Source organism: Epinephelus fuscoguttatus, linkage group LG4, assembly GCF_011397635.1.
Source record: "Epinephelus fuscoguttatus linkage group LG4, E.fuscoguttatus.final_Chr_v1".
Classification (NCBI taxonomy): Eukaryota; Metazoa; Chordata; class Actinopteri; order Perciformes; family Serranidae; genus Epinephelus; species Epinephelus fuscoguttatus.
The window spans coordinates 29109199-29132720 of record NC_064755.1 but is presented as its reverse complement, the minus strand read 5'-3'; the positions used below and the strand labels follow the sequence as shown (position 1 = coordinate 29132720).

General features: G+C 42.4%; 1 protein-coding gene across 1 annotated transcript; it reads right to left on the bottom strand.

The window, feature by feature from the left end:
• Positions 1–750: 750 nt before the first annotated feature.
• On the bottom strand, positions 751–23472 carry LOC125887508 (potassium/sodium hyperpolarization-activated cyclic nucleotide-gated channel 3-like). The gene is made up of 8 exons (XM_049574372.1): positions 22377–23472; positions 14602–15025; positions 13676–13837; positions 11364–11582; positions 9043–9189; positions 8065–8305; positions 6876–7040; positions 751–5470 (listed from the first exon to the last, which is right to left on the bottom strand). The coding sequence occupies exons 1-8, from the start codon at positions 23024–23026 to the stop codon at positions 3915–3917; spliced, it is 3564 nt and encodes a 1187-aa protein (XP_049430329.1). The 5' UTR covers positions 23027–23472; the 3' UTR covers positions 751–3914.
• Positions 23473–23522: the final 50 nt, after the last annotated feature.

Here is a 23522-nt window from a genome sequence, read left to right as displayed (position 1 = left end):
GGCTTGCATGTTTCATCTTTTATCAAACGAGTGTCATGCAATGTAGGACTCACACTGGGCTGGTCTCAACCCTTCCAAGTCTTGGTCTTGTTTCGGTCTGAACACACCTTGGTCATGACTTGGTCTCAGCTTACGTGGTCTTGACTAAAACACTGAAAGAGGAACATACACAGCTAGGATGATGAGGCTTTAGCTAGGCACAGTCATATTTTGACATATTTCTAATAGTTTTAAAATATATCCAGACACATGGTGGTTGGGCTTACAGATGTGCATAACATAGAAGACATGACTACTGGCCTTGGTGAAGATCTGCGCTCCCTGAGTTCCCTCTGCATTGTAGAAGTAGAAGTCTATAGTAGCAGAAAATGGAGAAACTTGAGTATGAGTACATCCAAATTGCACAGTGATGGAGTGAATATACTCTCCAGTCCTGTCACACTATTACATTATAATGAATCTTCATTAAAATAGCTCATCTAGTGACGTTGAATTGAGTTGAATATCTAGCAGATTACAATCCTAGCTATTTTGAATGTTGGCGCTGAGCAACATCACACAGTTCTCAGTTCATAATCCGGCTTAAAGTCTGAAACTTCACCAGCATTTTATCAGCTTCACCTCACATGCCACGCTCTGCTCTTGAAAAGAAATCAACAGCTCGGACGAGCATCGTTCACCATATGTTGTTTTATTGCACTGAATTCAGTAGCTAAAATAAAATATGCCTAACATACATAGGTGGTGGAATCCTCAGATTTGTTGGTTAAAAGGCAGCAAAATGAGAAATAAATATATAAATAGATGAGTGACTGACAGCTCCTCTCCTACACACACCTTTAAGTTGACTGCACTCAAAGTAACCTTACACTCAACCCGAGCGGATGCCTCTGGCAGGTGGTGTGGTGGCGCGGGGTTGGAGGAGAATAGTAATGAGGGATTGATCGAGCCCATTGGCAGTGACTGGCTAGTGACTGATAGTATCTCTCTTTCCTCGGGTGGGTCAGAGTCACAGCAAACCTCGTGTTCAGTAACCAGGCAGCTAAAGCCACTGGACAGGATCCTCCGATGGTTCGACCTGCTGACCTGCTCACAGTTCCTTGCCGGCCGCAGGTCCGCAGAGAGAGAAGTATCATCTAAACACATTAACTTATTAACAAGTAGAAGGATTTCAGAGTCTGGTTGTAAAAAAGCAGTCAGTGACACACGTCTTATTGATTCAGCATAGCATCACAAAGCAGCAATTGTTCAACAACAGATGTCAAATCTTACAATCAAATAATGTGAAATGAAAGAGGTAAAGTATGCAGCAATATGACCCATCGGGGTTTCTTGTTAACCACGTGTCCAAGTAACTGCTTGTAGCCCTTTGACTGGTGCAAGAAACATTCAGATCAGTCTTAGTGCATTGCTGGTTTCAGGATGTTTGATTATCCACGATTGCTTTTTTCCTACGTAATTCCCCTGTTTTTAAAGGAGCAGTGTGTAGGATTTAGTGGCATCTAGTGGTGAGGATCGCACATTACAACCAGCTGAAACTTGCCGGTGATTTCATACATTTTTATGACATTTTATCTCGTTTTCATGAGTTTATTTAAGTAGTTTAAAGCAGTGGTTCCCAACCGGTCCAGCCATGGGGCTCAGACTTCTCCTTAGCCATTAGTTCAAGGTCCACACAGTTCAATACATTCAGCGACATTCTTGCATTTGTTCATGTTGTCGAGCTAGTTTGCTGTCTCTGTCGAGTAGCTGTCCGTTAGTCACTCACTCTACAACAGAAAACGACACTTCAAAATAAAAGCTATGCGCCAAAAATCACTGTAGCTCAAAATAAAGTGTGTGGTCCATTCAGACTGGATCCATGACCCACTTTTGGACCACGACCCACCAGTTGGGAACCACTGGTTTAAAGTAGCAGCAATGGATTGAAGTTGTTTTGCAGCTATACCAATGCTTGCCATGCTAGTAGAAGCAGTAATGTTGGGCATGAAATATGTGGCTACGCTGGCAGTCTGTTGAACAGCCTTTTGGTTGTCTTGATGCTTTGTCCCTTTTGCACGGCTGACCAGAGCTGCTGCCGCCATGTTACCGATGTCAAATGTTTGGGTGCAAAGCCTACGTTCAGCGCGGTGAGGGAGGGCATCTCTATATTTGTCGTAAGCCATTGTTAAACATGCACTTCAGAGGCATTTGCAGATAAGCAAACTGCTAGCGCTTGCTAACTTTACTTGCTCATTAGACATTCCTGCTGCCAATTAGCTGCACACGGCAATATGTAGCAATTGATACAAGTGACATTTCAACAGTCATGCAGCGCAGGTCTAGATTTTAAATTAGTAATATAAGGATTGCATTAAGCATGATGCTAGACATGTTTTGGGATTTCAAGTATATATTTCAACAACAGCCAACCCGTTTCTATGCCTGGAAAACAGCTTTTCTAATTTCATAACTTTTCCAGGAATTTCATGACTGTGGGAACCCAGTTTAAATCGGTAAAAACACTGAATTAAGCAGTTTCATGTTACAAATCAGTGTTTCTCCGATGTTGTTTGGCTCGTCACATGCAGGCCGCTTACCCAGCAGCTGCTAATGTGAGCTTACCTTTTTTCTCTGACAACTTAAGATCCGAACATTAAGGAGGTTTTTACTGGAAGCCGAATTATCTGCAGAGGTCTCTTCTTGTCCAAAACAAATGGACCAAGTAATTTAAACCCGTAAAAACACTGAATAAAGCAGTTACACATTCAAACAGTGTTTTTCTGGTGCTCTGGTCGCAGAGGGGCTGCTAACTATGGTGGCCCATGTGAAAACCCTATGTAGATATAAACGGCTCATTCTAACAAAAACACAATCATTCGTATTTTCAGGTGATTATACACCAAAGAAAACATACTTACCATATTAAATTTCTGCCAATATATCCCCCTAAATCCCACACACTGGACCTTTAATCTGTTCTAACTAAAAACAGAATCTCACTCACTCACTCAAGTGCTTCGATTCACAGTACCTTTGTATACCCATAAAAAAAACACAGATTATTGCATACTGTGCTGATGGCACACAAACAAATGTTCTGCACCGTAGTTATTGTCAAACGAGTTGGCATCAGTGGCGCGCCTCGCCACGCACCGCAGCAGTTGTGAAAATGTGTCTCTGAAACTGGTTCCACTCTCCAGTGCTCTACAGAAAACCATCATCGCCCTCGAGTTCAACACATTCAGAAATTAATCCCACTCAGACAGACAAACATCACATTACATTCATTACTTCAGGTTTTTTTTCTTGAGCGTGATCTGATTTGTGTGACCCATTTGGGTGTGCAATATTGCTGAAACGCTATCTTGGAAGACATGCCGTCATCAAACCATTAGGTGATCTCTGAAACGAGCAAAGTGCACAGTCTGTCTCTCCTCGAATCTCTTAAGGGGGTAAACCTTGCATTCACACGACACACTCGGTGATGGGAAAGGACATAAAAAAGGACAATAATTTTTGGTTTCAATCATAACTGGATACAGTTGTGGACAAATTTCCAACTAAACGGATGCAGCTAAAAGTTTACACAAAATTGCCTGGACAAAACAAAATACTTATAACAAATCACAGAGTGTGGTTATAATACAATACATAGAACAATTCATATTTTCATGAGGTGCTATATATACCCATCAATAGGTTTTGGATTTTATTACTATATTCAAAGATGCAATATCCTGTAGAAAAAAGTATCCATCATTGTCCATTATTATCCCCGATCCATTCAATCTGATTAAAAAGTGAAACCACCGATCTGATTGGAGTAACACACCCTCCTGCTGTAAAATCTGACAAAGTAGTGGTTAAAACAATGCCAAAGAAGGAGGCAACCTCCTGTTTGTTCAGGCATTAAAGGAGGGTGTGTCTGAACCTCACAAGTTGGATGGAAGTTTGGACTGTTTGTGTTCGGTCTCTATCATCTTAGCGGGGGATCTAACGAGGGGAGATTGAACGCCAACGGACTGGTTCTGAGGTTCAGGACCTGAATGTGTCCGACTGACGGGAGCAACTTGACCCGGGATTGGGCTGTAGGGTTTACTGACAGCCATGGGGGAGGAGAAGGGGCTGGATACCCCCGCTGCCCCCTCTGAGGGGCCGCTCATGGCCAAAGGCCTTTCCTGGTGTATAGAGCTGTGAGAGCCTGAGATAGTCTTTATTTCCTGGGTAAAGAGATCCACCGAAGACTCGGCCCTCTCTTTGAGGGTACAGGCCACCCTGGCAGGGCATGAGGTCTGAGGGGTTAGAGGGCTGCGAGAGCCAAGGGTGCTGGGGAGCTCACTGTGGCAAACTGTCCTTCCCCTCACAGGGCTCTGTATGCTGGGACTGTGGACTGGAGGCGTGTAGCAGGGCGAGGCCTCGGCGGAGCCATACTGAGCCAGGGAGGCGAGGGCCGAGTGCTCGGGGAGAACCTGGGGGAGGAAAACAGACTGGAGACCTGCGAGGCTTTGCTGCGCCAGAGAGGCTGTGGCCCCGCCGAGGCCTCCGACTGCAGACCCTGGCTGAATAAATCCACTGGAGGACTGAGTGCTGGTGAGGAAGGGAAAATGTGGGAGGTTCAGACCACTGGATGTCCTGCCTGCTCTGTCATGACCGAACCCCATCTGCTGCGTAGTGGCGTGAGAGGACTGCTGCAGCTGGCTTAGTATGGGGCCGACTGAGCTGGAGATCAGAGGGCTTATGGCGGAGGCAGAGGGGGCTGGGAATCTCCCGGCTAGCCTCCCTGGCACCCCCTGCTGGAGTAAACCTATTGGGTGTGGTGGGGTGGTCATAGCACCATGGAAGGGCTGAGGGTGGAGCTGAGCAGAGCAGGTGTAGGAGACTGTGGCCTGGCTGATGGGGAAGACTGAGGCCATGGCGGAGTGTGGAGGGTGGTGCGGGAGCTGGTGTGAGGGCAAAGGGGTCAGAGGCTGCAGGCTGCTGGTGAAGACGGGCTGGGTCGTCAGGGTGGGCGACACAGATCCACCGGTGAAATGCTGTGCCCTAAGGGACGCTGGTGTGGAAGTCTCAATCCCAGATCTGACTCTAATGGAGCTGGTAGGAGAAGCGGGTCCTGAGCCACAGCTGCTGGATGTGTTCGCTCCCACGTGGACTTTCTTTGGATGGCTGATTGGGTCCTTCAGAAGGCCAGGTGTCAGAGGATGGTGGAAGAGGATGGGAGGCAGCTGGGAGTGGTGGGCTAAGGCCAGAGCCAGAGGGGTGGTGGCAGCAGCTGCCTGGAGCGGAGCCTGAACCAGCGGGGCCCAGATGACTGGGGTGGGTGATGGGGGCGCGGGGGGAGGCTGTGGGCTGGTCTGGATCAGCTGCGTACACTGGGCCATGTCCCGATCATGCTGCACTATTCTTTGGATGATCTCAGTCTCTTGGAAGTTTAGTGTGCCAGAACTTTGGTGATGCTGGACTTTATTCTGAAGAACAGAGTTCCTCTTACCTGTTGAGAAAATGCAAATAAAGCCATTTTCTTTTTTTACTCATCTATAAAGCAGCAACCAGTTAACATGTTTTGTGAGGTGTTATGCTACAGCACAATGTGGCTGAAACTGAAGACAGAAAGGAATCTAAAACAGAGTAAAAGTTCTTTATTCTATGCACACAGCTCAGACAACTTCTCCTCTAGATCAAAGCAAAAAGGGTTTATTAATTCACCGTCCCTCGTAAAGAATGAACTTGATAAAAACACTTGAAAAAATGGTGCCGTTTCTCTGTGAATTCCCAAAGTCAACAACAAGCTGGAAAACTAAGCAGCTCCTTGGGATCAGACAATTTACGATTTCATAGTGGATTGGGGAAAAAAATCACAATAAGTTGATGGTGGTGAATTTCCATTTTCAGGAAAATTCTGATTATTGTGTCCAACAACACCTAAAAAATAGACTGCTGGGCAAATATCAATAAAAGAGACTCTGCAAAACCAGGCTGACATGAGATGAACAGACTGAAAACTCTAGAAGAAAATGGAGAAAATCTAATATCACAATGTATTTTAACCAAATACCTTAATATTGCAGTGATATTGTAGGGTTGACAATTGGTGCTTTCACAAAATATATATCTACAGATTTTTGATAAATAATCATCAGTGATGTGGATTTGATGACTAAGTGGATAAAGGCAAATAATAGAACAGCTAGAACAGACCGGTGAGTTCAGAAAATTACGCTCTACTATAATGCAGCCTTTAAAACCAGGAAAAGATACTCACAATATTACGATATCCAAATCTATATATTCTGTCTCATATCAGGATATCAACAAGATATTGATATATTGGTATATACTCCTACTGCGTAGGATCCATACTAAAAATGTACGTATGGACAAAAATGTTGTGCGCGAAAAGAATTTCATTCTTCCATCTCACCATCTGTGTCGCCAAGTTTCTCCCATCAGGTCTGTTCTAAAGATTGCAATTTTTGTGCGGGAAGTGGCGTACACTTCTTTCAGGCCTCGTTTTGTGCGTACGCAATGTTCATAAATGAGACCCCTGGTGACCAGTCACTGCATTTTATTTTTGTGTATTGAAAAGAAATAGTCAATTCAATTCAATCAATTCATCCTGGACTGCTATTAATAGATTGTTGGAGTGGCTTTCTTGGATCCTGTGTTTAAATGTGTGCCTCAAATCATGTGTTCTGTCACCAGATGCCTCCACAATCACTGTAGTTTCTCAATGTGCAATCAATAAAACGTAAAAAAATATAATGACCAGCATTAAATGTAACATAGGGAGAATAAATACAAACAAGATATCAACACATAAATAATAAATAATATTTCACTGTGAAAGATGAAACTGGCTCCTACATGCAGGTGTTATCTTTTGGTAAAATACTCACCGATGCGGTCCAGGCGGTCGAGAGCCACAGTCTCAAAGGCCCTCCTCATCATGGGATACTCCTCCAGCACCTCATTGAAGTTGTCCACCGACAGAGAGTACAGCCGACAGTAGTTATCTGCTCGCACACTCGCTGTCCTCCTGCCTCGGGTCAGCAGGCAGATCTCTGCAGAGAGGACAGGGGAGGAAATAAAGGTTAATTATTTGTGTCAGTTATATTAAAACACGTCCTGCTGAGTGCAAATCAGATTAACATCAAGGATAAAAACAGGTAATTAATATGAAGTGCCATAGGATGGGATACATTACAGCCACATTTATATCTTTTTAGATCCATTCACAAAAGGGGAGGCAAAAATAGTATTATCAGTGTGAGACGATAAAACACGAAAAGAGCGATGCCTCTGAACCCCACAGATGGAGCACTTACTGCAATTTCTGCAGCTTACAGTTTGTCCTGACCTCATCTGTCGTGCCAGATCAGAAAAATAAAATAATGCGCCATTAAAAAAAAAAAAAAGAAAAGTAGACATATTTTCAGGACAGACATATTGAGGATATAGACACAAACACACACAGAGACTCACACGCTCTCCCTCTCTCTTTTAAACACACATTTCCTGTCCTCATTTACCACATTCACATCTGTGTGTGTTCAGCTGAGTAGCTTTAAGCCAAAACATATCATGTTTAGTAATCACCACATCGTTCTTGCATCAGAAAAGTATGGTTAAACATTAGAGTATTGCTTTGGATGTCAGATCACACTGCCTTCATTTGCAAATGCAAGTAAATTATATATTTATATTTCCTCGCTGACATTTGACGATGACATTTCATATTTCTGCACAGCTGGATACTGACAATGAGACGACGCAACAAGGGTGACAACAAATTGAAAGTTCTGCATTTCAGCTTTTAAATATGGCGTTAACAAAAGAGGGAAAACCCCCACAGATGGAATCAAAGATCACAAAGCTTTTGCTCCTCTTAGTCCAGAGCCCTTTTAAGGAGATGATGTCGACAATTTTTCCCAGCTGTAATAGTCAGGGAAGTTAATCTGCTGAGTGCCAGAGCAAAATAAATCAAAACAAATCATGCCATCAGCACTCCTTCACATACATTCAAACTGACCCAGTGCCAGTGATATTAGCATGCGGGCCACACAGCAGCTCGTGTGCAGACACTACCTCCAAAATATGAGCCGTCAGACAGCTTGGTGTCATTGCTGTTCTTGGTGATGACACTGACGACGCCGTGCTGGATGAAGTACATCTTCTTGCCGATGGTTCCCTCTCTGATGATGTAGTCACCCGGCTGGAAGACCTCGAAGCGCAGCTTGGTCAGCATGGAGGTGACAAAGTTGGGATCAGCGTTGGCGAAGAGCGGCATGGAGGCCACCAGTTTGCGACAGTTAAAGTTGATGATCTCCTGCACAAGACACACACACACACACACACGCACACACACACAGAAAAAAAGTGTTTCAGATTTCAGCCTTCGCAGCATCAGTGTCACTACATGTGTACATTTCAATCATTATAAAAGCAGGGCGGTTAACGGCTTAGTGCTCCGTTAATGAGGTTCCCTGTCCTCATAAAGTCTCCCGCCATTACTAATCAGATTACACCACTATTAACATTATCGTGCAAAGTAAGGGAGGCATATTAGATTGCATAAATAATTAACTGTGAACCATTTAGGACAAGGATGCTCACGTCATTAAATCTGAGAACCGTATAAAATAAAATACATTAAAGCATTTCTGTAAACACTTTAACCCTCTTATTCAGTATGTGCCAGCAGTATATAAACAGTCAATAAATGGTTTTTAGAGCGTAGTTTTCAGCAGATATGATGACATTTTGAAATGACTATGAATAATAACAACAATGATTATCTGTTTATACACCAGCCTCCACTAATGGGCACCAACAGGAGTTAAAGTTGTTGACAAACACATTAGTAAACACTTATATCTGCTGACATCTGCATTATAGTGTCTCATAAACCATTTATTTATGTTTATATACTGCTAATAAATGCTATATAGGAGGAATTAAAGTAAAATGCTGCCAATATTGTGATAGATGTTGAACATTATGATGACTCAGCAGTATTATTATCAGGACAACAGCAGCAACAACAACAACAACATGACTTGTGACCTCTCGCAGTGGCTCATTCAGCTCCTCCAGGATGCTCTCCTCGTCAAACATCTTGCCCTGGTAACGGTGTTCGTAGTAGTCGTGGATCCTCTGGCGCATGTCGGCGGGGAGCTTGTGGAAGGACATGTACTGCTCCACCTGCTTATACTGTAACAACAACACGACAACAATTATAAACTCATTTCACAACAAACAAACACCACAGAAATACGTGTAACTAATGTAACTGCGAGAGAAAATGCAAAGTCATGTCAGAACGAATATATTAAAGTGATTGATGTGTTGGCTCAGAGGTGGACTATAATGTGTCTCATTATGTTAACAGTCAACTGTCAGGCCATCTGTGAAACCTGCCCACAGAGCAGTGCTGTGCCTCTGTCCCATCTGACAAATACAGTCGCGCTCTGCAGGCTGCAGCTAATAACATTAACTACTGTGTCCTTCAGCCGTGTACTCTAGCAGCAGAGCACCGTGAATGGTGCGTGCACCAACTCTACTGTATGTGCGTTACGTCCTGCTGTAAGGCTCTGTTTTGCTTTTATTAACTAGCTTTTTACACCTCACCAGTGTCTCTACTTTTTTCTGTGTTAATAATCCACAACACATCTTGTCTTTATGCTGCTCTCTTCCTTCTGATCTATTAATATTCTCCCTCTGTGGGGCATTTTCTCACTTATGTGCCTTAAGATTTATGACAGGAGGGTAAAGTCTTCACATAAACACTTTGTCAAAATGTCAAACAGCATCATCAGCATTTAAACTATATTCTGATCAGTCGTGGAATAAGATCAGATTCTTTATTTAAAGGAGCAGTGTGTAGGATTTAGTCACATCTAGCTGTGAAGAATGCAGATTGCAACCGGCTGAAATTCAGGTAGAGTTCCTTCAGTGTTCACTGTTTGGGAGTTTTTTACCAGGAGCCGAATTATCCGCAGAGGTCTCTTCCTCTCAAAAGCAAACAAACTAGGCGATTAAAACCGGTATAAATACTGAATAAAGAAGTTTTACGTCATAAATCTGTGTTTCTGCAACAGACGCTAACCCGGCATCAGCTGATGTTTGCTCACCATTATCTACAGAGTTCTCCTGCTCTCCAGAACAACCGGACCAGATGATTTAAACCACTAAAATCACTGAATGAAGCAGTTTCACCTTCAAAAAATTGGTGTTTTTCCAAAGCTTTCATCGTGGAGGCACTGTTAACTATGGTAACTGACGTCAAAATGTAAAAAAAGGGGATGGCTCTTTCTAGAGACAGTGTTTGGTTTGTCATTCTGGGCTACTGTTGAAATATGGCAGTGCAACATGGCGATCTCTGTGGACGAGGACCCGCTCACTATGTAGATATAAACGGCTCGTTCTACGGTCACAAAAACACAATGATTCTTATTTTTAGGCATTATACACTAAAGAAAACATACTTATAATTTTATGTTTATTTGTAACAATATATCCCCCTAAATACTACACACTGGACCTTTGACTAAAAGCAGCAACACGACAATGGACAAAAAATAAAAAATAGCACCAAATAAATTAATAAATAGATAAAAGTTACAAAGTTACTTAGACAAGTACTCACAATAGTAGAAGTGCATTAGTATCATCAGATAATTGTGCTTAAATTATTAAAACTAAAGTATTATTATTATTATTATTATTATTATTAGTATTATGCAGAAAAAGAGCTCTTATAAGTGTTATTTTATTATATATTATATTACTGAATTATCAATACTGACTGTTTATAATAACGCATCAGATTATATAGATTGATCTAATGTTTTGTATAGGACTGCACGATTAAATAAATATTAAAATATTGTTGAAAAAACAAGTAGGCCACATGCAATAACCAAATTTAAGGAGCTGTCATTATAAATTAATCACTGTGGTGTTACAGAGATGCCCTGGCATATAAATCATAGTCCAGACATAAGAGAACATGCTTGTTTTGTGTAGACCTGAGCAAAAATCACATTATTGTCATTTTCAAATGCTTTTTCTCTGTGAAAATGAAATGCAAAGCTTACCATTTCTACCTAAATCACAACTCATACGGCAATCGTGATACCTGTCAAAATAATCGCACTGGTATGTTTTTTGCATATGTTGTCGCCCTAGTTTTGCTGATAAAATTGTAACCTCAAAAGTAACTTAAAATCTTAAATAGATGTAGTTGAGTAGAAGTATAAAGTAGCATAAAATGAAATACTACTTGGGTACAGTATTTGTGTAAATGCTCTTCCATCACTGATTTCTAAAACTAAAGAAAGTAGCTTTGCTGAGAGAAGTCAGCCCTGCAAAGAACAAACGCCCACCTTTTCTTGGTACTGCCTCCTGGAGGAGTCCAGAGACTGAATGAGTGCAGTCGCATGCCCCACAAACATAGCAAAGCAGGTAGCGCCCACAATCATGCTGAGGATGGTGAGCCACACGTCAGCCATGCCGATGGGGGGGTACAGGCCGTACCCGATGCACAGCATGTGACTCATGGCCTTGAACAGGGCGTAGGAGTACTGCTGACCCCATGTGTCGTTCTATAAGAAACGAAGAGGAGGAAAGAGAAAGTTTATCACTGCTACATTAATGCTGCAGCACATCTTCGTGAACCGATTCACAGTTTCAGATCAAGACTGCAGCTGATGACGTCGTTATTTTCCAGGTTTGTTGGCACTGAAGCGCCCACCTGAGGGCCTCGGTCTGTCAGAAAACATCATCTTATAACACGTGGGCTGACTTTTCCCCTGACATTACTGTCCTGGTTTATTTTTGGGTGTAAGTCTATTTCAGTTACCACTTACTACTATCAATATACTCTGTATCAGTAATTAATAAAGCTTGGCTATGTAAGTACTTCAATATAATGAGGGTTGCAATTAATGATTATATTAATTATCCATTAATCTGCTGATTATTTTCTCAATTAATCAACCGAATTGTTAGGGGTATAAAATGTCAGTTAACTATCATATACGACAAATAAACTATTCAAATCCTCACATCTGAGAGGCTGAAACCAGGAATGTTTGGTATTTTTGCCTAAAAAAACCCAAACTAACATTATCATTTACATGATTATTTTGTGGTTTTATGGCTCCAAAAACTGGGATCAAATCTGAAGTATTTCACTATATTATTAAAAATCCATGTCTAGATAAGCATGTTAAAGTATGAAAAAGAAAAAAGACAAACACCCTTAAAGGGGACCTATTAAACTTTTTCTTACTTTCTGTCATATGTAAAATGTTACAGTCCTGGATCTTCATATTAAATGTGGTAAAAGAGTCAAATAATGTGTTGAACATATGAAAAAGTAATCCTAACATGACAGCTCCCCAAAAATGAAGCCAAAACATCATGATCGCCCCCTGGTGGCTGGCTGCAGTACAGGTCTTAAACTCCACCCCCTTTATGTTAGTGTATGGGATGCCAAACAAAAAACTCAAAGTACATGTCAAATAAATTTTCCTAAAGATGTTTTTTGTCGCTTTAGGTAGTTCTCATCCTGCTGATGTGTTTGCAAGTGCTGGTTTATCTAATAAGTCTGGTTGTAATTAGTTATTTGATGCTATAAAAAAGGAAGCTTGACGTCATGATTGAAAGCTGTGTGCCAGTTCATGCATTTGTGATCAATGGTGCTTCTCGTGATTAGTTAGACCCGATGCCGTGGAGATCGCTACGGCACAGACTCTGGCTCCAAATTACGTCACCAGCGATAAATGGTAGTGGCGATATCTGTGATATTTTGGCTTCGTTTTTGAACAGTGGGAGGAAGTGGAGACATGTTGTCCATCTTTATGTACAGTCATTGCTTCAGACCGTTCTGAATATTCTGTTTCCAGCATTTTTTTTCCGACAGATGTCTTTATGTGGTCATCTGTTCCAGGTACACTACTGCAAGTGTTTACGTTAGCAATTCTACAATGCTACATGTAGCCACTTGCTAACGTCAGAGAAACATGTAAACTTGGTTGCTAATGTTTTTATTTTCTCCTGGATTTTGGATTAGTTGTTCCTGCTGGAACATCTTGAAGATTTTGTTTTAGAAGCTTTTTTTTGGTGATTTCTTTCTTTTCTTTTTTTTTTTTTTTTTTTTTTTTTTAGAAATTGCTGCTATTATGTTATAGTCATTTCCCTGGCTGCAGTAATGGTGCAGAGAGTGCAGTAGCAGAAGACTCAGATACACTGACCAATCGGAGCAGACTGAGCTTTTTGAGGAGGGGGTTGAAAAAGGCCGGTGCTAAAATGGCAGATTTTTGACAGAGGGTGAATACGGGAGTTCCAGAGCAGACAGTATGAGGAAAATAAAGTGTTTTTTGAGAATTAAAGCATGAAAAGATGTTCTAGTAGAAACCTTCAATCCAAGAATGAACCTGAAAATGAACCCAAGAGGTGCCCTTTAAATATTACTGATAGTTTGATATTTAAAAATTCAGCTATTCAGCTTCTTCAGGACCGTGTGGGTGAGATTTTGATTCATTCAGCTCAGACCCACCTGCTTCAAACCAGTGAAAGAAGCACAGAAACAATGACAAAAGAAATACAAAAAATCTCTCATGTGAAAAAACTAAAAGGGTTCAGACTTCAGAAAAATTTGTTTTCATGCAGCACCCAGAGTACGACCACTTACCACCATCTTGTTTCTCGTGACCCAGCAGTCAGGAGGGAAGTCCTGCAGCATGGGAACCAGGAACTGCAGACAGCCATCCCAGTGACACAGCAGCAGCATCATCCCGATCAGGTTCATGATGCGCACCATGGCGCTGGCCAAGTCGTAGGTCATATGGAAAACCTGTGTGTCGCAGATTATCAGCATTAATAAAACTGAAACAACTGTACACACATCTCTCTGCGCATACATCTATGAGAGATCAATTCTCTCGCATGCAACCAGTGGATTTGAGAACATACAATAGGTGCTTTGTGGGCCAACAGACACAGGGGTCCTATACCAGACCACACTGTACTTAATCTTCTATAGACCGCCAGAGGCTGATTCAGTGTTGCGTAACCATCTGCAAGCAACATTAATGGCCTATGGGGAGAACAGCCTCAGTTGGAATTATAGAAATAAGATAATGCAGGAGAATATCTGTTATTAAGGCAGCTGTTTGTGTGCGAGTCTAACTCATGTTGTTTTTTACAGTAAGGAGTATCATGCATTTTGTCTGAATGAACAAAAATGGTTAAAAGATACGAGGGAAAGCTCACTATATTTTGATTATTTGAAATTTTTGATCGTCTATTTGTTTTGTGAAATGCCCATCAAATCATCTCAGAGCAAGATGGTGTCTTTCAATTACTTGTTTTGCACAATCAGCCATTCAAAACCCAAAGATATTCAATTTACCGTTTTCAAAGACGGAAAAAAATTACATTTATAATGATGTCAGCTAAGAATTTTGGGCATTTATTCATAAAAGTGGCTAAAATGATAATCAAAACTGCTCCTGATTTGTCGAGGAACTGTCATGTAATCGGCTAACTGTTGCATCTCTATTAGTGAGTGTGAAGTCTTTTATGGAGATCCAAAGAGCCCGTCCCTCCAGGATCTACCTCTTCCCACTGGTGGATGTAGCGAATGAGTCTGGAGAGGCGCAGCAGCCGCAGCAGACTGAGGATCTTGGTGAAACGGACGATCCTCAGGGCTCGTGCCGTCTTGTAAAAGTCCGAGTTGATGCGTGTCTCGACGATGAGAAAAATGTAGTCCACAGGTATGGAGGAGATGAAATCCACCACGAACCAGGTCTTCAGGTACTTGATCTTGATCTGCTGTGGGTCCAAGATGATTTCTGTGTTGTCCTCCTTGACGATGCCCGTGCGGAAATTGAGAACCAGGTCCATGAGGAAGAAGGTGTCCGAGACCACATTGAAGACGATCCAGGGAGGCGTGTTCTCGTCCTTGAAGAAGGTGATGCCGACGGGGATGATGATGAGGTTTCCCACCATCAGCAGCAGCATGGTCAGATCCCAGTAGAACCTGAAACACACAGCCAGAAACATAACTCATGTTGCAGGGAACAGCGGGGCCAAAGTCATTCAGGTCTTTAGATGAATCATCAGAAACTTTTCTCACACCTCTGACAGGATGAATGAGTTGGGTGTTTTTATATGAGGATGAATAAGTGATTTTTTTGTGTGTGTGGGTTGTTTTAATTTTTTTTTGGCTTTATGAGAGATTAGAGCAAAAATGCAAACATTTGCTTTTTCCAACTTCTAAAATATGAGGATTTACTTCTTTTCTTTGACATATGTGATGGTAAAATGAATATATTTGATTTTTTGGTCTAAAACATCGGCCTTGGGGACAATATAATGGCCATTTTTCACACTTTGTGTACATTTTATGGACAAAATAATCTCAGTAAGATTTCTTTATTCAAAAGAACTTTGCTAAACTTTGCTTAAAGATGCCACTAATCTGCTCCTCTCTTTAGAGGACTATTATTGTATATTACTGACTACTATTATAAGGAAGCAAGGGACAGGGACAACAAAGTATATTGTATTGTATCGTATCATATCGTATTGTATCGTACCGTATTGTATTGTATTGTATTGTATCGTAGAAAATATGAACTTCTATCAATTTTTAATGTGAGCATATACCAGACTTGTGTATTTATGTGTATGTCCAGAAATTTTAAAGTCTTCCTTAGACATTCATTCATACTCCAAAAGACACTCCAAGGATTTTTATCTTCCATATTGTCGAACTTCCCTTCATCTGATATTTATTTAAATACAGAGGACCATCTCTTTGGAACAACCTACTGCTATCACTACAATCAACATCTACATTATTGTTATTCAACAAACATCTGAAAAGCACTCAAAGATTTACAACCCTTCATTGATTCCTTTGTAACACATCTCAACTTTTATAGATAAACTATTGTAATTTGTGCAGTTCTATCAATTTTGTATAACTGCTTAGTGTTTAAAGTTAACTTCTGCAATCTTTGAATTGTTTTTCTTTCTAAAGTATGATATTTGTTATTTAATAGGGGAGGTATGCTTATGAGCCATTTTTGGCTTCTAACCTCTCCTGCACGATGCCCTTTTCTATGCACGTGTAGGCACAAATAAACTAAACTAAGCTAAAATAATCAATAATCTAAATAACAGACAAAGACTGGTATGAAATGTGTGAGACACAATGTACAGCCACAAACACACTAGTGTGGGGGGAATACTGGGGGGAATTTAACCCGCTTTTTCACAGCACCCAAAATAAAAAGCAAGCAGCTAATTACACAGCAACAAAATGTTTTGGGATATGAAATCCCAAATACCTGCCTTCTGACTGATCTCGGGAACATTAAAGGTGTGGTGATGAGAAAAGATGTTTACTTGACTAAAGTCTTGCTTTCAGCAAGTCAGAAAGCTATTACCAGACACTGGCACAAAGAACCCCCCCAAAACAAGGAAACTTTCCAAGAAATTTTAGTGATGGAAAAGTTGACATACAGTACAGGCCAAAAGTTTGGACACACCTTCTCATTCAATGCGTTTTCTTTATTTTCATGACTATTTACATTGTAGATTCTCACTGAAGGCATCAAAACTATGAATGAACACATGTGGAGTTATGTACTTAACAAAAAAAGGTGAAATAACTGAATACATGTTTTATATTCTAGTTTCTTCAAAATAGCCACCCTTTGCTCTGATTACTGCTTTGCACACTCTTGGCATTCTCTCCATGAGCTTCAAGAGGTAGTCACCTGAAATGGTTTCCACTTCACAGGTGTGCCTTATCAGGGTTAATTAGTGGAATTTCTTGCTTTATCAATGGGGTTGGGACCATCAGTTGTGTTGTGCAGAAGTCAGGTTAATACACAGCCGACAGCCCTATTGGACAACTGTTAAAATTCATATTATGGCAAGAACCAATCAGCTAACTAAAGAAAAACGAGTGGCCATCATTACTTTAAGAAATGAAGGTCAGTCAGTCCGGAAAATTGCAAAAACTTTAAATGTGTCCCCAAGTGGAGTCGCAAAAACCATCAAGCGCTACAACGAAACTGGCACACATGAGGACCGACCCAGGAAAGGAAGACCAAGAGTCACCTCTGCTTCTGAGGATAAGTTCATCCAAGTCACCAGCCTCAGAAATCGCAAGTTAACAGCAGCTCAGATCAGAGACCAGATGAATGCCACACAGAGTTCTAGCAGCAGACCCATCTCTAGAACAACTGTTAAGAGGAGACTGCGCGAATCAGGCCTTCATGGTCAAATAGCTGCTAGGAAACCACTGCTAAGGAGAGGCAACAAGCAGAAGAGATTTGTTTGGGCCAAGAAACACAAGGAATGGACATTAGACCAGTGGAAATCTGTGCTTTGGTCTGATGAGTCCAAATTTGAGATCTTTGGTTCCAACCGCCGTGTCTTTGTGAGACGCAGAAAAGGTGAACGGATGGATTCCACATGCCTGGTTCCCACTGTGAAGCATGGAGGAGGAGGTGTGATGGTGTGGGGGTGTTTTGCTGGTGACACTGTTGGGGATTTATTCAAAATTGAAGGCACATTTAACCAGCATGGCTACCACAGCATCCTGCAGCGACATGCCATCCCATCCGCTTTGCGTTTAGTTGGACGATCATTTATTTTTCAACAGGACAATGACCCCAAACACACCTCCAGGCTGTGTAAGGGCTATTTGACCAAGAAGGAGAGTGATGGAGTGCTGCGGCAGATGACCTGGCCTCCACAGTCACCGGACCTGAACCCAATCGAGATGGTTTGGGGTGAGCTGGACCGCAGAGTGAAGGCAAAGGGGCCAACAAGTGCTAAACACCTCTGGGAACTCCTTCAAGACTGTTGGAAAACCATTTCAGGTGACTACCTCTTGAAGCTCATGGAGAGAATGCCAAGAGTGTGCAAAGCAGTAATCAGAGCAAAGGGTGGCTATTTTGAAGAAACTAGAATATAAAACATGTTTTCAGTTATTTCACCTTTTTTTCTTAAGTACATAACTCCACATGTGTTCATTCATAGTTTTGATGCCTTCAGTGAGAATCTACAATGTAAATAGTCATGAAAATAAAGAAAACGCATTGAATGAGAAGGTGTGTCCAAACTTTTGGCCTGTACTGTACATTTTGAGAGTTTAAGAGAAAATATTTAAAAAGAACTGGGAAAAATTGAACATTTACATGAAACGTGACACCAACTAAAAGAATGCCTGACTTGAAGATACTTATTTAAATACCGAAACCGTCCCAGACACCCATATATTGTTACCGTGTATTTTAATTTGGTTTGTGTATCGCACTGTGTTATTTTTGTGTTGATGTGTTTGTACTGCTGATTTATCTGTGAAAACTCAATACAAATGCAGGTGAAAAAAACAAGATCAATAATCAGCAGATTAATCAATATGAAGATAATTGCAGCTCCAGGAGGAGTGCTGAGTATCAGCAGTTTGAACTCTTTGGTCTGTTTGCTGTTGCTTTAGAAAGAACCTGAGAGACACAGGAACAGACACCATTTTTATCAATGGCTGCTCTTCAGTTCACACAGGAGACTTTAAACTCCAGAGTCTGAGTGTGTTTCTCTGTGAGTGCTGAGTATCTGCTGCAAACTCAAAGCAACTTTGGATGTGTTGGAACTTCAAATAGAAATTAATCTCTGTGCAACTGGCAGTCTTATCACTTCAACTCAAAGCAGAAACAATTCAAACAAATTGAGAATAAACACTAAAAAAGCAAGAAATGAGTTGATCCCAGAGAACAGCCTCATTCGGTTCAACGCTGGGCTCCTGGCCACGGGGACGGAGAGAAAAATGGGTTATTGGAATCCATCTGAATTGCTCATGAGGAAATATTGATTTTCGAAAACAACTTAATCCTCAAGTATCAGCAGCAGCGTGCTCAGTTTGATCTATAATTGCATTTAGTTTTGTTTACAGTGGAGTCGTTCAATTGAATCTCAAAACATTTTCATTAAAATTCATAGCTTCATTAACAAATACTTGCCAAGAGCTAAATGTAAACGAGTTGTGTTATCTGACACCAAATCTAGCTGTGTCAATTACTCTGTTTCAAGGGCTTAGATTTTTCTTTCAACGTTTGGGAGGACACATATTTAGCGAGAGGGTAGAGGGGTCCTCACCCGTAAAATTTCGAGTGTCCAACATTTCATTGCCTGTATCCTGGTGAATTTTTATGCACCTGTTCGTTGCGGAGAGATCATTGTATTTCCTGCAACAACCCTGCATAATCACTCATCTTCTTTCCGTTTTATGGCACATGGCAACCATTGCTTTTAAGGTTACACGCTGCCATATTGAGGGTGACATGTCCCCTACGTACCCCACAACTACGCCACTCCACGCCTTTGCCCTGTTTACTATCTTGACATTTAATATTGTCCTTATTCCCCTAATTTGTAAGACAGCTTTTTAATTCTGATTGCCACAGCTGATGAATAAAAGAGCCGTTTATGACTCACAGGAAACATACAGCAACGTATAGCTCAGCCACACAATGGCCAGCCAAGATACAGAGAGTGTTTGTTTACCAATTACCATCTTAAGTGTGTATGTGACACATGCACGGATGTGACTGCATGTCCGATCCATGTCAGAGACCTAATTAACCACTGATCGATCCAACAGGAGCCTGACACACCTGCAGGGCCAGCAGAAACTGCTGGTGGGTAGGGGTGAGTGTCGGGGGGGGGACAGACCTGCGAGGGCGCATGCATTACACCACTTGAGGATAATTAGGCAGCATGTGAGGCAGCATACAGGGACCACGCTGTATTGAGTTTGGTGCAGTGAATGCAGACCTCTCAGTGTCTTGTCAACAGGTATGATTCAAAGCTGAGAAACAAAATCCACAAAGAAACAGCTCAGAGGGATAGGCAGCTAAATTGTGTTCCTGTTACGTACTCTGGGCTCAAATGAGAGTCCAGGAAAGAGGCGATCAAAACCAGAGAGGTGACCAGGGCACACCACAACCTATAAACCCAGATTTTAGAGTTAACGCCGAACCTTCACAGGAGAACATCTCAAAACCAACGAGGACATGGTGGCCATTTGCTCTAATCAGCTTTCTGTTGTTCTCTGCCAAACAAAGCATTTGCATTCCTCTCTTCATCTGCCCGCTCGCCTCTGCGGTGACACACTGGTCCTAATTGCACTTCCCCTCTCTAGCTAAATCCACCGTTATCTCCTGGGAATCCATGTCATCTCCAGAAGTCAGCTCCCATCAGCCAGATGTTGAGTAGTTAGCATTACTGCTCTGCACACGTCACCGTGCTGCAGAACCCTGGAACAGCTGGACCAAAAAAAAAAAAAAAAAAAAAAAAAGAGGTCTGCAGGGGACACTGCATTACTGCCCCTGCAGACCATCTAGTTTGCTCATCAGCCGACTGTGCATGCAGCATTCGGGCCACAAAGATCAGACAAGTTGCTGGTGTAATCTGTTACCACACACACACAAAAAAAGCTAACAGTTGTGAGGTTTCTGGAGCTTGACCGGTCCAGAAAGGAATCTTGCACTATTTGGGTCAGAGTGCAACCACGTTAAAGAGCATGAGAGCACAAAGAGAGGGGAGTTACAAGCAAAGTGAACACAAAAAGGCTTAAAATGGTGAAAGGAGCTTAGATCAATCAGGACAGCTGAAAAAGGGATCACATTTGTACTAGAGATACTTATCTCTTGCTGCCAGAGCACAGCTGAAGCACAACAGCCTGCATGCAGCTCAGTGGCTTAACACACACCTGTACTGTGGCTCAGGCCCACCAGCAATCATATTAACCATATTTACTCAGCGTGCCAGTTTGGTATGTCTGCTCCTGTGTCCACGGACAGCTTTAATAAAAGACAGCAGTTACTTATGCTATAAACAACACAGGGACTGTGTATATAAAAGGTACAAGCAGAGGGTTACACTGTACTCAGCTGATGCACAGTGGTCATGGGAACACACAGTATATGAAGAGGGAAGTTGACTGTGTGCAGGATTGGATTCAACAGTGTCTCACAAGCCACGAGGACCCAAACGGTCTTAAATGGCGCAAAGGTTTACAACTTAAAATCAGATCTGCAGGATGAAGTGTCCAACTTAACCATGCTCCTGAAAGTGTGACCCACACAGACCATGAAGTGATGACACCTCATACCTCATACACAGAGTTAACAGCTGAGTGTCCTGATTCCTCACAACATCCCTTTTTTCATTTCAATCTCTCTTTCTGTGTGTGTGTGTGTGTGTGTGTGTGTGTGTGTGTGTGTGTGTGTGCATGTGCAGCGTTTTGTGGTGTGTCCCCTCCCCGTCCACACCATCTCTGCTCCATTAGACTAATTGTACTGTAATAATCTCCACTGATGTGTGCTTCTAATATCTTCTAATATCTCGAATGGTCATGTTACCCTATTTTGATTACCCCATTTCCAAGCCCCTGCTGCACTCTCTGTAATCCATTGCCCTCGCTAAATGATAAAAAAAAAAAAAAAGTGTAATTCAGATGAGTGGAAAAAAAAACCCTGCAGTGACACACATTGGCGTACAACTGGCTGGTGAAAATATGATGACAGTGAGCCTCAAGGTTAAATGTCATGAAAATCCCTTGATGGCGGTGATGAACAGAATGCTGGTTTGCATGCAGCGTGCAAGGAAATGTAGAGCGTGCATGTAGCTATGCATCGCACGGCGTAGATGGTAAATTAGGGGTAAATTAGGGAAATACAGACTGCCTTAGTTTGGTGCACAGATTTAATTTATAGATGTCTGTGTGCAGTGAGTTGGTGGCTTAGATTAGCTGCAATGTTCCTGTGTGAATGAAACCATGTAGTACACACTGACTTCTCTTGGCCAAACAAAAGAGGGACTTATATCCTCCTATATGTATGATATAATTTAGCTGCCATTGTGCGTATAAGAGGATTTTGGATGCAAGTCAAATCCTTTACATAGATCAGATGTTTTCCTGTGAGACTGGCCTGCACAGTAGGAGTGGTTAAGTCTTTAGAAAATGATCATTTTGAGAAAGGTGTGCATGGATTTTTATTCTGCAAAGGCTCCTGATAATCATTTTATCATGATGTCATCAAAGTGATCAAAGAAGAAACACTAATGACACATAGGGGATTAGTGTGTGTCTATGATAGGCTGCTAACTTTATAGTGACCACATCATATTTAAAGGCATACTCATATTTAAAGGCATTTTTGTGCTCCATTAAGATTTTCTGCTCTAAAATGATGAGTTTTTCTGCATTTGTCGACCAAACAAGCTCAAAATGTGTGACAGGATCACTGCTGCACTTTTGTTGTAAGACACCACTGCTTGCAAAGAAAGGTTTTCTGCACACAAATTACCTAAAATCACTGTACGGGTGGATTATCCAGAAGCCAGCAGACTTCACTCGCTCCCTCTCATGCTCCACGGCCCTCTCACTCCCCAACATCCGCAGGGAGAACTTGTTGACTCCCGGCTGGAGCATCGCCCCAAACTGCCGGTGCATGAAGCCGGCTTGGTACAGCCGGTCGTCCTCAGGTATGATCTGCTCGGTGCCCTCCAACTTGATAAAACTTGACTGGTCAAACATTGTCGCCTGCCCGGCTGCGCCACTCACACCACCCGTTGCCCGCTGCTGGGCCCCGGGGCCGTGCTCACCGGGGTAACTCTCGCTGACACCAGCCTCGGGGATGAGGCGCCGCTGCTCCGCTGGGTCTGACCCGGGAGGATGCCGCCCGGTGATGGAAGAGATGCTACCCCTAAATAAGCGACAGTCCCCGTTCAAGTTGGTCTTCACAGTGACGTCCCTGTCCAAGTCTTCGCTCCTGGCCTCCTCAATGCTCCTGCAACTGCTTGCAGGAGACGGAGAGGACAAATGTTTTAGCCGAATACTTTTCCTCTTTGTGTCCTTGTCGCCGTTGTCTCCCTCGTCAATCACGAAGGGTTTTTGCCCAATGTTTTGCGGCAAGCTGTAGAGCCGTTTGCGCATGGAAGACTGAAATCTTTCCATTTTGAAGAAGCAGAAGAGATGCGCTCTAAGGATAGCCCGTGAAAACAGAGGGATGAATCATGAATCTCATACACTTGGGGAGCCACTGGAGGCAAAACAGTGACGGCGCATCCGCAGGACAGGTTGTATCTTATTTGACACTTGGGACGTGCCTCTCTTCCCCCGGTTCAAACATTGAGATGCGTCAACAATACGTGGCCTCTTCGATCCGACGGTCATGTAAAAGAGGTACACGGGAAATGCGTGTAAATCCAGGTAACCCCACAGCGTGCAGACGAGAGCGCATCAGGATGCAGCATGCTGAACGTCGGACGTGCCGGAGTGGGAGAACGCTGCTGCTGAGCTCCTCAATGACAAAGCATGATCTCCACCTCCCCAAAATATCTGAGCTCTCTGTCAGTGCAAGGTGATGACACGCATGCAGGCGGGCAGCCGGCACCGGCGTCCACACAGCGCTGACATCACTGATCCATCAGCCTCCCCGCTTTCTAATAAC

Coding starts and splice junctions, on each gene's coding strand:
- LOC125887508 (XM_049574372.1), bottom strand. CDS start 23,026: ATGGAAAGATTTCAGTCTTCCATGCGCAAACGGCTCTACAGCTTGCCG. Junction 8,306..9,042: donor TGAATGAGCCACTGCGAGAG/GTCACAAGTCAT, acceptor TGTCTTGTGCAG/GAGATCATCAACTTTAACTG. Junction 7,041..8,064: donor TGACGGCTCATATTTTGGAG/GTAGTGTCTGCA, acceptor TCCTCTCTGCAG/AGATCTGCCTGCTGACCCGA.